The sequence below is a fragment of the Mirounga angustirostris genome, unplaced genomic scaffold (assembly GCF_029215605.1).
Source record: "Mirounga angustirostris isolate CCGP_5_RB_7025 unplaced genomic scaffold, mMirAng1.0.hap1 SCAF_6, whole genome shotgun sequence".
NCBI classification, from domain to species: Eukaryota; Metazoa; Chordata; class Mammalia; order Carnivora; family Phocidae; genus Mirounga; species Mirounga angustirostris.
In genome coordinates this window covers 93,772,600-93,788,787 of record NW_026991714.1, presented here as the reverse complement: position 1 = coordinate 93,788,787, position 16,188 = coordinate 93,772,600, and the positions used below count along the sequence as shown (strand labels likewise).

Genomic DNA, 16,188 nt, shown 5'->3' with positions numbered 1-16,188 from the left:
AGGATTCTCCAAAGAACAGCCCTGTGTTTTGACCAAGCGGGCGCAGCTCTGGCCGTGGGACTCCAGGTGCGCAGGCAGCAGCCCGCAGGTGTGGGAGCGAAGTTGCAGTAGGATTGCATCTGGGGCTTGCCCTAAAGCGCTCTTTGACCGGTTATGGATTCCATTTTTGAAGTTGGAGGTCGTCTTCCACCTGGTACAAGCAGTTCTGCACGGGAGAAAAGCCAAGTGAACCCTGTGACTCAAACCCCTTGGAATGTGCCTGGAATAGTAATGGGGACTTGAAAGGTTTTTATGGCCGAGGTAACTGGTGAAGCCGAGGTTCCTGCTCCCGCAGTTGGCGGCCGGCCGAGGGGGGCAGTATTGCATTTTGCAGGGCTGCTGCATCTGCTAACTGGACAAAAATAGTCAGAACATCTGGTTTAAATCAACCAAGAAGCATTTCCATCAGCTTAACCCACCGTCTTATGGAACCGACAGAGCAGGACAAGCCAAGTATCTTCCCGGGGCTCTTTTAATACTCCACTAACAGCTAAACCCAATCACGTTTTTACCGCTGGTATTTCTACGTGTCCTAACGCACAATTGTCGTGATTTTAATGTTGCAAATTAAACTTCCTTTTCTGAGGTTGTGTGTGGGCATGTGCTCAAGTATTTATATTTGCAAGTAACGTTCGGAATTTGTTGCCTTTTATTTCTCTCTCTCTCAATTTATGTTGTTGATCGGTGAGGCCCTAGAATAGTAAAAAGTATACCAGGCCAACATATGGGTTGTTTACACTACTAAATATATGGCCGCATTTCCCTCCCTTAACGCCCTACTCAGAATTCCAAAGGCAAGTTGGAACAAAAGGAAAATGTGTCTGAGTGTAAAGAGAGAATTTGTGCCAAGAATTACAGTCACAGGGTAAATAACCTTGTTTTCTCCTTCATCAGTGGCCGCTACCAAATCCCGTTCTTGGAAGGGAGCCAACAGTCTGTCTGGTGGAGGGTGCTGCTAATTAGAGAGAGCCCATAAACCTCCCAGTCAAAGAGGGCATATGACCTTCCCTTCAAGTCTAAACAATAAAGCTGGCGAAGTGCAGACTGCGCTCAGCGCTGGCTGCCCTGCAGATTCCCTAAATAGGAACAGGATGAAGGCCAGGCTTAAGAGGTTACCATAGCTCTGCTCTCACACTTTGAGGAATCGGTCACTCCACTTCCCAGTATAACTTGTTTCAATTACTCTCTACAATCTATTTAGAGGAGAGCAGCTTGCAGAGAGAGCTCATTGTCTAATCTAAATGAGGAAGCAATTATTACTTGCTGCAGTCTAATGGGCTTTGAGACTCTCGGGTCAAATATCAACCAGATCTCATGTAACTGTACTTTGCACTTTGGAAGATATATCCTTTTAATGACAATTACTTATCCTTGCTTTTCCGAACCCCCTTTTTCCTATTGTTACAATATTAAGGGTTTCCCCCTCTCCCTTCATGCTCCAGTGTCTCTTCTAATTTTAGAATGTAAGTTATGGTAAGGTAAAGACCACAACCTCTCCTATACATCGGTTAAATATTTAAAAAATTTTTTTTTCTTTTTAAATAGAGCACCCCAAGTCTTCCCTCCTTTGTCTCATTTACCTCCCTGGGAGCCCCCTGCAAGCTTTCCTTTTATACAACATGTTGTGAACTATAAATAATACAGTTCCACTTTCCTGGAACATATGGAAACTGTCCCCTGCTATATATACTAACTGTACTTGCTTTCAACTTAAAAGATTGAATAAAGTTCATCTCCTATGTAAAAAGGCATTTGGCCTTTTTTGTGTGTGTTTTATTGGTTCCAACCCAATATGGAACAATGCATGAGAATTCTTGTGAACCGAGCACATAAAAGGGTTTACAAGGTGTGGTGTGAAGGGAGGAAGCCACAGAGCAAGTGCAGGTGGGAAAGGAGAGGAAGGAAGGAAGGAAAGCACTTCCTGACAGGATACTCCTCCCATTTAAGCTACATCCTCTCTTCAAATCTCTTCCTGTTTGTCTTAGCCAATAATTGATAGTAAATTATGTCTTTATTTTTCCTCTCCATTTGAAAAGCATCCTTCTTCTCTCCTTACTGAAGCTACGCTGAGTGAAATCTCTTAACATCAAATCACTCAAAAACTTCACTCCATTTAATCTTCTGAGAAATAATCTGAAATTTTTGTATAATACATACATGCTAAGAATCATTTCTATGTGAGCTGTTTAAATATTCTGTGACTGCCAAGATAACCAAGGGTAATGGAATTAACAAGAGTCTGAAATCACGAATATTGTGGTTGGGTCCTAGGCTTGTCAATAGTGAGTCCTGGAGGGTGCTTGGGTGGCTTAGTCAGTTGAGCGTCCGACTCGATTTCTGCTCAGGTCATGATCTCAGGGTTGTGAGATTGAGCCCTGCCTCGGGCTCCCCGCTCAGTGCATGGAGTTTGCTCGAGATTCTCTCCTGCTCCCGCTCCCCTGCTAAGATGTGCTCTTTCTCCCTCTCTAAAATAAATAAATAAAATCATATATATATATATATATATATATATATATATAAAATCCTGGTTTCTGTATCTGCAAAACAGGTGATACCTCTTCCCAAAGTGTGAAAACAAACTGATATACAAATGTTAGTTATCATGACTGAATACAAGAGGCATTATAAGCCATACAAAGTAGTTTTCTTCTTCCAAATAAACCCCATGCTGCAACATTCCCTTTCTTTGTAAGATGAACTCATCAAACCCAAGGCTTGTAATGTTTACATTTAACTTTATATTTCTTTTTTTTTTTTTTTAAAGATTTTATTTATTTATTTGACAGAGAGAGAGATAGCGAGAGCAGGAACAGAAGCAGGGGGAGTGGGAGAGGGAGAAGCAGGCTTCCCGTGGAGCAGGGAGCCCGATGTGGGACTCGATCCCAGGACCCTGGGATCATGACCTTGAGCCGAAGGCAGACGTTTAACGACTGAGCCACCCAGGCGCCCTTAACTTATATTTCAAGGTAAATATTTTCTTTTGGAACTTAAGAGTACTGTAGTGGTTAATTTTATGTGTCAACTAAGTAGGCCACGGCATTCAGACATTTGGTCAATGGTTAGTCTAGATGTTACTGTGAAGGTATTTGTTTAGAGGAGATTAACATTTAGTTATCAGTAGACTTTGAATAAAGTGTATTACCCTTCATAATGTGGGTGGCCCTCATCCACTTAGTTGAAGGCCTTAAGAGGGAATACCTTGGAACAGAAACATCAACTCTTCCCTGGGTCTCCAGTAAGCGACCCTGGCCTGCAGATTTGGGACTTGACAACCTCCACAATTGCATGAGCCAATTCCCTAAAGTAAGTCTCTCTCCCTCCCTCCCTATCTTTCTCTACATGCACGGGCGTGCGCGCACACACACACACACACACACACACATCTATTGGTTCCATTTCTTTGGAGAACTCTAATACAGATAATACTGTTGATTCTTGCCACTACCATGATCTGTTGTTAACACTCAAACTTAGAGTAACTTAAACTTAAAAATTCTGAAGGGGAAGAAAATCTCTGCCTATTATCCCCAATTCTTTCTCAACACTTTGAGATAGCGTCATGTCAAAACACATTATAATTCAGCCAGATACTCTTAACCTGGCTCCATCAACTATTCTCACTCACTTTCTTCCCAAATATAGCATTAAACAATGCTGGGAAGAGAAAAATTTCTCTCCCAAGGCTGATGTGCAAGACCATCTGTCCCTTTTCTTCTCCCTGCTCTCTTCACAACCTTCTCTTTTTGTATTTCCCAAAGACACCGGTTGAAAAGATAAGAAGCTGTGACAGTTCTATGGGACTCAAGGTTGAGTCACCTTGAAACATTTGTAAGGCTACAAAAAATGTTGTAAGGTCTCAAGAACTTCTGCCTTAAATAAAGGTTATGCTCTAAGTATTCCAGGTTAGAGTTGGAGGGGAGGCGAGTTTAATAGTCAAATTCAGGATTTGGGCATACCTCATTTTATTGTGCTTCACTTAATATTGAGCTTTGCAGATATTACATTTTTTACAAATTAAAGTTGTGGTAACCCTGCATTGAGCAGGTGTATACGCACCATTTTCCCAACAGCATTTGCTCAACTTTGTGTTTTTGTGTTACATTTTGGTGATTCTTGCAATATTTCAAACTCTTCCACCATTACTATATTTGTTATGGAGATCTGTGATCAGTGATTAATGACTAGCATTTTTAAGCGATGTTTTTAAAAAATTTATTGTTATGTTAATCACCATACATCACATCATTAGTTTTTGATGTAGTGTTCGATTCATTGTTTGTGCATAACACCCAGTGCTCCATGCAGAACGTGCCCTCTTTAATACCCATCACCAGGCTAACCCATCCTCCCACCACCCTCCTCTCTAGAACCCTCAGTTTGTTTTTCAGAGTCCATCATCTCTCATGGTTCGTCTCCCCCTCCGATTTCCCCCCCTTCATCCTTCCCCTCCTGCTTTTTTTTTTTTCCTTAACATATAATGTATTATTTGTTTCAGAGGTACAGATCTGTGATTCAACTAAGCAATGTTTTTTAATTAAAGGATGTACATTGTTTTTTTAGACATAATGCTGTTGTACATTTAATGGGACTACAGTAGAAGGTAAATGTATGTCTAACACATTCATCTGCCTTGCTTTATTGCGATACCTGCTTCATTGCAGTGGTCTGGAACCTAGCTGGCAATTTCTCCGCAGTCTGCCTGTGTATTTTGGACAGAGTCAAAAGCGCTTAGGACTGTATTGGATGTAAGAAGTAAGGAAAAGAAGGAACCAAGGATGAAAACCCAAACAAATAAGCAAACAAAAACCTGCTCTGAGAGAAACCAAATGAATTATTCGATAACCTAGAAGAAATCCCAGCATAAATCCTCCTCAAATAATCCAAACATTTTGTTTTTTTTAAAAAGCAAGAATTATTGCTTTTTGTTGTGCTGTCCCACTTGGATCCAGGCATTGTTGCTCTAAACAGCAGGCACTCAAGGAGTATTTCTACATGAAAATGATTGATGCTACTCTGATTTGCACATAAGGCCAAAATACCCTATTTTCCTTCTCTTTTGCCTTTAATCTGGGCTTGCCAGATAAACTAAGGCTAAGCTTGGCGATTTTCCTGCCCAGCAGTCTTTTAGTATCCTACACGCATAGACAGTTATCAATCTTGTGCTTTAAAATTTCAGTTCAAAGCATTATCTTATAAAAAGCAATTTAAAAAACACTACCAAAACCAGACCCTAAGGAGAATGTTTCAAGGCTAGAATACTGATGGAGAGGTAAAAGGGAGGGAATGTTTTCCATGGAACAATGGATTGGTCTCTGACATGATTTTTGTTCCATGAATCTCTTTCTTAAGAACAGTGAACCACTTAAAGGGAGAATAAAACACTGCGGAAAATGCTGCAATTCATATATCCATTGTGTCCTTTTGAATTTTTATTTAAGTTTCTAACTTCTTTGGATCATCACAAGGATATACCTCCTAATAAAGATGAAAACATAACTCCATTTGGAAATACTTTAACACATTATATAGCATAATGAAGTAACACAAAAAAACTTTTTTAAACATAGGATTTCTCTCTAAAGCTTAAATGTGAGGCAGACAGACGTCTGACTTTAAAACAGATGGAACCCCAGAACATTCCCAGGAAACATAAAACTGAATTTTGTGTTATATTTGATGTCTGAGACAGCTAACCAATACAAATTGATGGCTAGGGTTTCTGTACTAATTTTTTTTATATCTTCCCATTCCAACATCTGAATTTAACAATTCAGTGTTTCTTTTGTAATTCTATGACCATTCCAGAATGTATATGATTTTTTAATAATTTGCTCTGTGATTTGGAATCTTAAGTGTGTGGATACATTATCTATTATGTAATATGTACATAATACTATATACATACTCCATAATAAATAATATAAATTTATGGAACCCAACATAGGTACTCTGACCTCTGACACACAAAAACAATACAAGCTGTCACTAATAAAATGAGTTTATTTTATATTAAAGTTTTCAAAAAACACATTTGTAAAATTACCCCCATACTAGGCCTCAAGAGAGCCTTTACAAAGAGTTTAAAAAATTACAAAACAGCTTTCTCTGAACTATGAAAGTACACAGATTTAAGAGGTGTTAGAGGAGAAAATGTTAATTCATGGTCAATTTTTAAAAAGTTAATATACAACGAATCTGTAGAATACTACTATAAGATTAAATCTTTAACCATTTAGAGGAAAAAGCTGTATTTTTCTTTTGGAAAGTTTTACTCTTACATGATGTTTACTAAGAAATATACACTGCATACCACAGTAACAATGATTTCAAAATTGCCTAATTGCTTTGCAAATGAATTGGCCTATAGGAACATGTAGGAAATTGCTTGTCGATACATATTAACTCTTTAATTTTCCTGATAAAAGAAAACCAAAATAAAAATTTAGTCCATTCCAATTAAACATACAAATTACTCATATTTAATAGGAAATAGCATTGGATTCTTTTTAACACAAAAGTTCAAGTATTACAGAAGCTCAAACTATGTTATCAAAAAAGGAAACGAAAGAAGACATATTTATCTAACCAGTGTTTTACAGAGATTTGGAATATTTACATATTTTTTAACACTGTATGAATCTTTGGTGGTGACATATGGATTCAATTCCCTGAAAACACTTTAATAATTTTGTTCCATCAATCTGTGTAGTCAAGTATTTATAATCAGTAATGCTGGCAGTTACCACTTTCTAGCCAAATCCACATACATAGAGTGAACTGTGTGGAGGGAATCTTGTGCGGGACCTACATGGGTTTACATAATTAATTACTTAGCAATAAGACTTACTTCTGGCTCGTTTTTTTATCCCAGAAAAAACACGGTAAACTAAAGAATAGATCAACTGTCACTTCCAAACAAACTCGGGGAACAGTTAATATTAATGCACAAGCTGAATGAATATATAATAAAATAAAACACCGGCTACAATTTCTGCATAAATTTTAACAGCTACCATTATATCGCCTTAAATAGGCTTGCGCAGCATCTCATGCCCCTTCACCAAATGGTGGCATTGGGAAAACAAGGCACTGTGGTCGAGAGAGAAATTTACCTCTTTTAAAAGCAGTGGACTCAAAAGCAGAGAAACAAAAACTGACCTGTTCCACCTTAAAAGAGACAAAGATTTATAAGCTTATCACACAAAGTTCCAAGGAAAGGGCATGCTAAAACACACACAAGAGAAAAGCAGCAAAATGTCAGAAATGTAAGGAAAGGAGAGAAAGGAATGATGGAACAGCAAAGTGACATCCACTGCATGTAACAGTAGAAACAGACCAGAGGAAGCACCGTGTGGAGAAGGACATGCGACCTGTGCTGTCTTATTTGTGGAGAGGGATAAATAATGCCTCCAATTTAGAACAGTATTTATGAGTTTACTATAATTAAGGAATAGGTTTAATACTCAGATCAGACTTAGAAAAGATAAAATGGAGCAGAACAGCCCGCACAGGTAATGTTTTTAGATAGAGTCACTTACGTGACTTTGTCAGGCTACTTGAGATGACACTGCCTTTAGGCAGGAAAGACATATACGGTGTAGCATTTGTATTAATAAGTCTGGTACGAGGAAATATAAATAAAACTCCCTTCCAAGGAGTTTTGCAATATTCCAAGCATTTATAATCAGAATCCCTAGGAATTTTGAACACAAAGAGTTTTTCTCGAAACTCAAAGGCTACAAATTAGTCAAGGTAAAGTAGATGAAGATATTCATAGAATTAAACTTTTGGAGAAAAGAAGTTGAGCGAATTTTTTCTTGATGTTATATATCAAGAATGTGAGATAGTCCAGAAAATGTTTTGAGACTTGTATCAAGAGCAATGTATTAATTAAACTAAGGTACTCTTAAATAAACATTCTGTTCTCTGCCAACACTCTGAGGAGGTCCTGAATATACATTGCCAGCTGGTTTCATTTCTTAAAAAGGTAGAGAAGTCAACGATCTCACAAATCTTGCTCACTGCTTTTTCTTTTCGACAAACAGAACAGTCAAAGTAAATTATCTGAATTAACTGTACAAATTTGACTACGGATCATTAAAACCACCACCAGAAATAGAGACTTCAGAATGCATAGTTATCAATGCCACCTAAAAAAGCCTCCGTGTTCTGTAATTCAAAATCTCTTGGATTAAAAAAATATTTTTCTAATATCTATTCTAGTAGCTTCTAGTATGTAAGATTAACATCTGTATTTTGCATTGGCACCTATCTTCAGGGAACGAACTCAGCCAGAAGACGGGAGATTTAAATGATTCTAGTCAATATAGATTTATAAATCAGCAGCACGTATCAGTGCTAGGCTTGTGAATGGACCAACTGTTGGGTAACTTCATGACCCTGTTTCACAAAAACTACTCTATTTAAATGCTGAAAATGTAACCAGTGTTAACAGAACATGCTAAGTTCAACTATGATGTATGGAAAACTGGTTGATGTTTAAAACAGCTTCTCACCTACAGAGAGTTAAAAATAGTTAAAGTTGAACAATGAGCTGTATTTTCATATTATTAGAATCTAATGAATTTAACAAATGAAACCCACAGGAAAAGAGATGACGAAATTCAAGGCATAAATGTGACATGTCGGGATGTGACAAATAACAGTATAGTGTCAATAAAACTTAAATGTACAGTCGCAAATAAGTAAACAATTTTCAAGTGTGCAAAACTAGTCAGGAATAAAAAGTGCTATGTGGAGACCAGGCTTTCAAACACTTGTTTCGAAAACTTTCAGTCGACGATGGAAAAACCAGAAAGTATTAAAAAAGTAAAAATTTAAAGGATATATAAAACATGCTGTTATCTTACATTATACCCTTGTCCTATCACTGCTGGATCAGAGGCCTACTTAATTACTATCCTCATGTGATAGATAGAATATAAACAGAGGTAAACACAAATACAATAGCACAAAGGCTGATGTATCTTAAACCGTAAAAAGACTCAAGTATACTGTGGGTTTGTGTTTCATCTTAATATCCCAGGCACTCAGTGTTGTTGAGGAATTTGAAAACAGGTAACACAATTTTCTATTATTTCTGAGATATATATACATATACATAAATAAGCTCTGCATAACTACCTTTCGTATTCTGGACATGGAAGTAATGGTGAAAGAAATTAAAAGCTATTTAAATTGATGAAAATAAACCCTATCACTGCCACAATTTAAAGTATTATTTTAATGTGTAAGTCCTGAATGAATAATGTTAGCAAAAAAGTCAACGTGTTAGTGTAATTTGTCTTGGGATTCTTGAAGTGCAGATGACTAAAAATACACCTGTGGTCTCTTCTTCACTTTGTATTTTAGTGATCCATACCGTACCTGAAGAGAGAAACAGGTCATTATCACAAATCAGATGATTACTTTTGAACTTAGATAGAACTGAATAGCTCATAATCACAGTAATAATTTTTTGACTTTTCTAATATAAAGCGTCAGTTATCCTAGAAGTGTGCTTCCAAACTCAGAAGACACTGCTGCTGACATACTCAAACATGGAGCTGCTACTATGTTGGATATATGCTGCACGCTATTATCGCTAATAACAAAAACATTAACTGTTGTCAGTTCTGCTCTGCCTGGTACGCCAATGGTTCCCGATGATCGGAGGCCATAGACAGACTGAATTCCTCCACTGCTTTCTGGACACAAAGACAATATATTATTATGGATAAACTTCTATTTAATCCTCATACAGGGTTGGTTCAAAGCAGAACTATGTAGTTACTTTTGTTAGTTGCTCTCTTTGCTTACGTGTAGGACTAACACTGGGGTGCTCATGACCACCATATGACTTGCTCTAGGAGAATACCATTTTCTACTCACAGAGGAAGCAGGGATTTACCATTTTGTAAATTTCCAGAGATCCTAATATATCCAATCTGAATAAAGAATTTTAAATGTAACTGCTGATCTCCTCCTCTGTTCTTCCCTTATGGATCATTAGTATCCTGAGTGATAATGCAGCAGGGAAAGGAATAGGAATCATTAGGAAGACAACTCTGTACCTGACTAACCTCTTTGCGGCCTTTCACGGTTTTCACAGATTTCATGCTTTGCGATCTTCGAAGCCCTTTGTGTGTTAACATCTCATCATCTGAATACGGCCCCTCCGCTTCTTCATCAGTTTTCTCATCTCCGTCTTTCAGTGGAATTCCATAACCTAAACGAGCGGTCAAAACCAGCATGTTTTGGTGAAAGGACAGTGCTCTGAGTGCACTTCTCTGCCTGGTTTGCATTCGCCCCCTCACTCCTCTCCCTTCCTCATCTGGAATGTGCTCCCTTTCCTTTGTCACCAGTCTCTGCCCTGCACACTATTCTGGATCAAGCTCATCATTCATTGCTTCCAGGAAGTTGCCCCCGACCACTCCTATTTTTACTATGCGTTTTTCAGAACAATTCAAAATAATTTATTTTTGAGTAGGTAACATCTTGTTCGAAACTCAAAGAGTATAAGCAGGTATATATTGAGACAGATCTCTTCGTGAACTCTAAACAATCTACGCAATTTTGTGTTTTATTGTGTTTGTCATTTGTGCCTTTGACTTTAATGAGAAATGAAGGGTTTCCGCCCACCAGGCGTCAAAACTTTTGTCGAGAGCGGGAACGGGAGGGTGAATTTAAGGAGTCAAATAATACCCAAAGGGGCTGGCACTTTGGGCGAGTTAAGTTCACCGGGGGCAGGTGATGGAGATGTTAAGCCAACACTGTTGCAGCTGCTGAGATACAACCCAGCTGGATGGCCTACAGTAATTAGAAACACCACGGGCTGCGATGACAGATGTTAGTCAAAGAAAAGAACCAGCCTCAGGAAGGCAGCACGAGGCCGTGTGGGTGTGCCAACAGGCTGCTCCATGTAGCTCCAGAAGACTTAACATTGGCCAATCTGCAAACATCCAGGTAGTCAGGCTGGTTACTGTCAGGAAGTCTGACAGCATTCCGACGCTGGGATTCAGACAAGAACGCTCCCATTCCTGAAGCCGTGGTTCTCAAGCTTGGTAGACTTTATTAGTAAAGACTGATTAGCACACATTGAGTCACCTGGAGCACTTGCTAAAACAAAGACTGCTGGGCCGAGAGTGGAGCTGAGGAGAATCTACATCTCTAACAAGTCCCTAGGTGATGTTGATGCCCTGGTGCAGGGCCTGCATTTTTGAGAACCCCCGCCTGGATGGAGCAACACAGGGGCCCAAGTCTATAGCAAACCAGAGTGCTAGAAAAGCAGTCAGTTATAAAGACGAGGGTGAGGTTAGGTTACACGACCCTATTAGGTTTCAAATTTTCCTTTAATAAGGATAAGGAGCATAAATATCTAAATCCTCAGGTGAGGAAGAAAGGAGTTTTCCCAGGTTCAGGAGGGGGCAAGGGATGGACTCCTTGCACGTGAAGAAAGACATACTGACTAAACGTTTATTAATCTGCTCTCCCAGGCCATGAATAACTTCAAACTCACGAAACAAACCATGAAGAGTTGTTAATAAGCTTCTTGGTCTCATAATAAGATACACACCTTTAATTGTATATTATATTATGCAAGTACAATTTTATGCTGCCAGGCTTCCAGGCTAAAAATTGGAAGGATTTGGGAGTAGAATCTGTCATAATTTAGGCCAAGATGTTTTGTTCTCCTGCCTCAGTCCAAGGAATTGTGTTCTAGGTAGGAGAGAGCCCCTGCCGGGGGCTAGGGCAGGGGGTAGCCGCACTGTTTGCTGCGAGAAGGTGAGCGTGGCCCGGAGAGGGACTGGGTCAGTGGTCCTGGCAGGAAGCTCCTGATACAGTAGTAAGTGGAAAAAAAATGTACATACCGAAGCAGAGGAAAAAACAATGAAACCATTAGATCTCTTGAAAGTGGGCTTTTAGGTGATTTTAAATTTTTTCTTTTTTAAAAAAATTTGCCCAATTTTATTAATTAAAAAATTGTATTATTTTTATAATTGGGGAAAATAAGCCAGAAAAAAATTGTTTTTAGGTTGTCAATTCTAGATTTTTATCTATCGCTGTTGCTTCCACAATATTCTCGACCCCAATAAAACTAAGGTAAAACGCAGAATGAGGAATCAAGGAAAGAGTCAGAAAGGAAGCAACTGTGACCAGAAAGTTCTCTAAGGTCACAGATGAAGCATAAGACTACAGGTCAACAAACATGGTCCTTGCTATTTTAATCACTCCTCACTTTATGAATATGATTAGGAATTGGAACTTCATTCAAAAGAGGATTATATATATATATCTTACTTTCTTTGTTTCCTAATTTCAGGTAACAAATCTTGTTAGTTTTCTAATTATGGTTTCAGAGAAAGTGATGGATTGAAATGTTAATCCAAGTTGTCCAAGGACGCAAGTGTTGGGGGCAGAAGGGAGAGCCGAGACGATGAGGGAAGCCCAGATCTGGGTGCCATCCCGGAGCAGGCCCTCGGTGAGTGGGCTGAGTGCTTCACGGGACTGCCAGGCCCGGGCCAAGTGCAGCCGCTGCCGCCATTCAAAGTGGCGCTCAGGTCGACTGCTTTACATCACTGATCTACACTGGACAGAGCCCTCGCATGCAGATTCTTGAGGAGCAGTGACTGGGGACCCAAGGCTGAGGAGCCTGTGTGACCCTGGGCGCTGTCTCCACTTTAGGAAACGGACCCGGGATTCACACAGCTCCTCCATCTTAGAGTTGGTATAGTTTAAGTTTCCCCCCTTATAGTAATAATAAAAGCCAACATTAATCCAGTACTTAGCCACCCACCGCTTTAAGCCGTTTCTACATATGAATCTAAGTGTGGAATCACAGGAAGTTTGACCTGGAAGGAGGCCTGGACCGATGTTAGGACACGGGAGTACTCGACCACCTATGAGCCGTGAGACCCAGAGTGAGTCTTGCCTCTCTGCAGGCCTGTTTTCTCGTACGGTAAGGGGGTGAGACAGATGAGAGGATGAATGCCAACTCTGACCCAGTCGAGCTGTGCGGGGCGTTATGTTGAGGGGGCCTGTGAGCCAGCGTGGGAAAGTGCCACGGTCCTTCAGCAATGGCTGCCACCGTGAGCACGGGAGCAGGCAGCAGGCAGCACACCCGTCCACCATCTTTGACTAAAGCATCGCTAAGGTTGCTACCTGCTCAAATTACTGGAATTCCTAGTTCCAGCCCAACCGTGCCACGAAGTGTAGCCTTTTTATAAATGAAAAAGAGAACCGTGGATACCTCATTTCTGTTATTGACTATGTAGTTAGCCCCTGAAAGGTATTTTAATCTCCTTATGACTGTTTAATCATCCAAAAAATTAGGGGCGCCTGGGTGGCTCAGTCGGTTGAGCATCTGCCTTTGGCTCAGGTCATGATCCCAAGGTCCTGGGACCGAGCCCCACATCGGGCTCCCTGCTCAGCGGGAAGCCTGCTTCTCCCTTTCCCTCTGCCTGCCACTCCCCCTGCTCGTGCTCTCGCTCTGTCAAAATAAATAAAATCTTAAAAAAAGATAAAAAATAAAGATGAAATACTTAAACTGTGTAGTCATCTTAAGGATTAAATAAATATGTAAAGCACCAAAGCAAAACAAAAAATATATGCTTTATTTCTTTATTTACTGGTATTGAAACAGAACATTGGGCCACTTTTAACTGATATGGGAGCAGCAGTATCTTTGCAGAAAAAATATTTCCACTTATCACAATGTGGTGTCCTTTCAAGGAATGTGAACATCATGTCCAAGGCATCTATTTTCTTACAAAGAAGCATTTGGAGGGAGCTCTTTTTGCCATAGTGACAACATGCAGACTTAAATCACTTCATCAAAGTAGGACTTCTCTTGACCACTTAACCTCAAACCACTCACAGCAGGCCATGATGAGTTTTCAAACTGGATTCAAATTTCCAGATATTTGAGTTTGCTTGTGGGAACAAGCAGAGCACCTGAAGTAAATGTATTGATCACATGAAGCAGTAAACACTTTGCAATGTGGATGCAATTACCACACTGAAAAACTTACTATTTTTTCTTGAGGAATTCTGGAAGTAAATGAAATAAAAAATAATTCATGACATAAAAAAATGAGTACCTTATTTTTCAAAAAGAAGAGTACTGTTCTTTCTGATTTTGAAAATAGGTTGATTAAAAAAAAAAAATCACTTAAGTCCCATACTCAGAACTGAACACTGTTGATAATTTAGCAATACCCTTCCAGACTCTTCCCTATGTATACACATTTGAAAATTCAAATATATTAATGCATTTCACCTATTTATTGTGTCTCTACAGCATAACACACATATTGTTTTATTGTTATTGTTTATTTCCCCATGATCTGGATATGTTTTCATGTCAGCAAGTATGGACTGACAGTATGAATTTTCATGGCTAATAAACCACGCTTCTGTTTAACCGTTTTTCTTAGGCATTTGGTTTGTTCCAGTATTTTGTTACTATAAGCAATGAGATGAACGTTCTTGTACATACTTCTTTGAACACTTGTCTGATTATTTCTCTATGATATAGTCCTAGAAGTTTTTTGCTTAAGTTAAAGGGAATAAATTTTGATAATTATTGCCAGATTGTCATAAAAAAGGATTATTCCACTTAAATCTCTTAAAAAGTGAGAGTGTTTGTTTCCCAACATGCTTGCTGTGGTGATTTTAGAACATGTCCACAAATTCTGACACTTTTCTCCTCCTCCCTTAGATCTCTTTTTTTTTTACATCTTTTTAAAGGTCATCTTTACATCCAACATGGGGCTTGAACTCACAATCCCGAGATCAAGAGTTGCATGCACCACCAACTGAGCCAGCCAGGTGCCCCTCTTCTTCCCTTAAATCTCGAGGATCTGTATAGGTACCTGTCTCAATAGATTGCCCTAAGACAGAAGTGATGCTGTCTGATTCCTGCCACTTCTCTTGGAAGACTGGCTGTGGGAGCTTTTAGCTGCCAGGTAAGAAGCCCCAGAGCTCTGAGAGAGCACGTAGAGAGACGTAGGGAAGGAGAGGCCAGAGAGGCCCCGCCTCTTTGAGCCATCTGCTGTGTGACTCTTCACAGCTAACATACCGGCCGTGTGAGTGAAGAAGCCTTTGACATTATGACTCCAGCCCTAGGTGCTGTCTCCCTGTGGCTGCATTAAGACCCTGAGCAGGAACTGCCTGCTTGAGCCCAGTCGCCCCCAGATTCAGGAGTAAAATAAAATGACTGTGACTTTTTTTAAGGCCACTGTTTGTAGTTCGTTATACAGAAATAGAGTACTAGAATAGTTACCAACACAGAACAGTGCTAATTAAGAAAATTCTTTTGCCAATCTGGTGAGCAAAAATTACTATGATTACCATTTTAATTTACTGTTTCTTTGTGAGGCTGAGTTTCTTTTTCATGTATTAATTGGTCAGCTGTATTCTTTGGTAGATGTAACAATAATTGGCTTGCAAGAATTCTTTGGTTAAAATCTGAGCCCTTTGCCTGTATCAGATGAGAATATTTCTTCTAGTTTGTTTTCTTATGGCGTGGAATATTTCCCCCTTATATGTTATACATTTTTTTTAAAGATTTTATTTATTTATTTGAGAGAGAGACTGAGAGAGAGAGAGAGAGCTTGAGATGGGGGAGGGTCAGAGGGAGAAGCAGACTCCCCGCTGAGCAGGGAGCCCGATGCGGGACTCGATCCAGGGACTCCAAGATCATGACCTGAGCCGAAGGCAGTCGCTTAACCAACTGAGCCACCCAGGCGCCCTTTATACATTTTTTTTATATAGAAAAATCTCTCAAGTTTTTCATTTATGTCTTCTGGTTTTGATGTCATGCTTAAGAAGTCCGGCATATCCTAACGGTATAAATATATAGTCAGGAATGTCCCACTGTTCAGTGTCTTACATGTACGTCTTTTTTTTTTTTCTTTTTAAAGATTTTATTCCTTTATTTGACAGAGAGAATGAGAGAGAGAGCACATGAGAGGGGGGAGGGTCAGAGGGAGAAGCAGACTCCCTGCCGAGCAGGGAGCCCGATGCGGGACTCTATCCTGGGACTCCAGGATCATGACCTGAGCCGAAGGCAGTCGCTTAACCAACTGAGCCACCCAGGCGCCCTACATGTATGTCTTAACCTTTTAGGTATTTTGATGAAGGGCTTGA

General features: G+C 39.6%; 1 protein-coding gene across 6 annotated transcripts in view; it reads right to left on the bottom strand.

Annotated features, from left to right (window-relative positions):
- Nucleotides 1-6,021: 6,021 nt before the first annotated feature.
- Nucleotides 6,022-16,188, bottom strand: part of REEP3 (receptor accessory protein 3) — a 99,284-nt gene continuing 89,117 nt past the window's right edge. For 3 of the 6 annotated variants that reach the window (XR_010412447.1, XM_064594686.1, XM_064594688.1), the window contains 2 exons: nt 10,113-10,267; nt 6,022-9,426 (listed from right to left, as the gene is read on the bottom strand). Coding sequence is in view for 4 of the 6 variants with exons in the window: in XM_064594686.1 (XP_064450756.1) it covers nt 9,370-9,426; nt 10,113-10,267 (212 nt within the window). In the remaining 2 variants the exon portion in view is untranslated. Of the gene's footprint in view, nt 9,427-10,112; nt 10,268-12,063; nt 13,993-16,188 lie in introns of those variants that run through there. The other 3 variants (XR_010412446.1, XM_064594687.1, XM_064594689.1) reach the window with 2 other exon arrangements.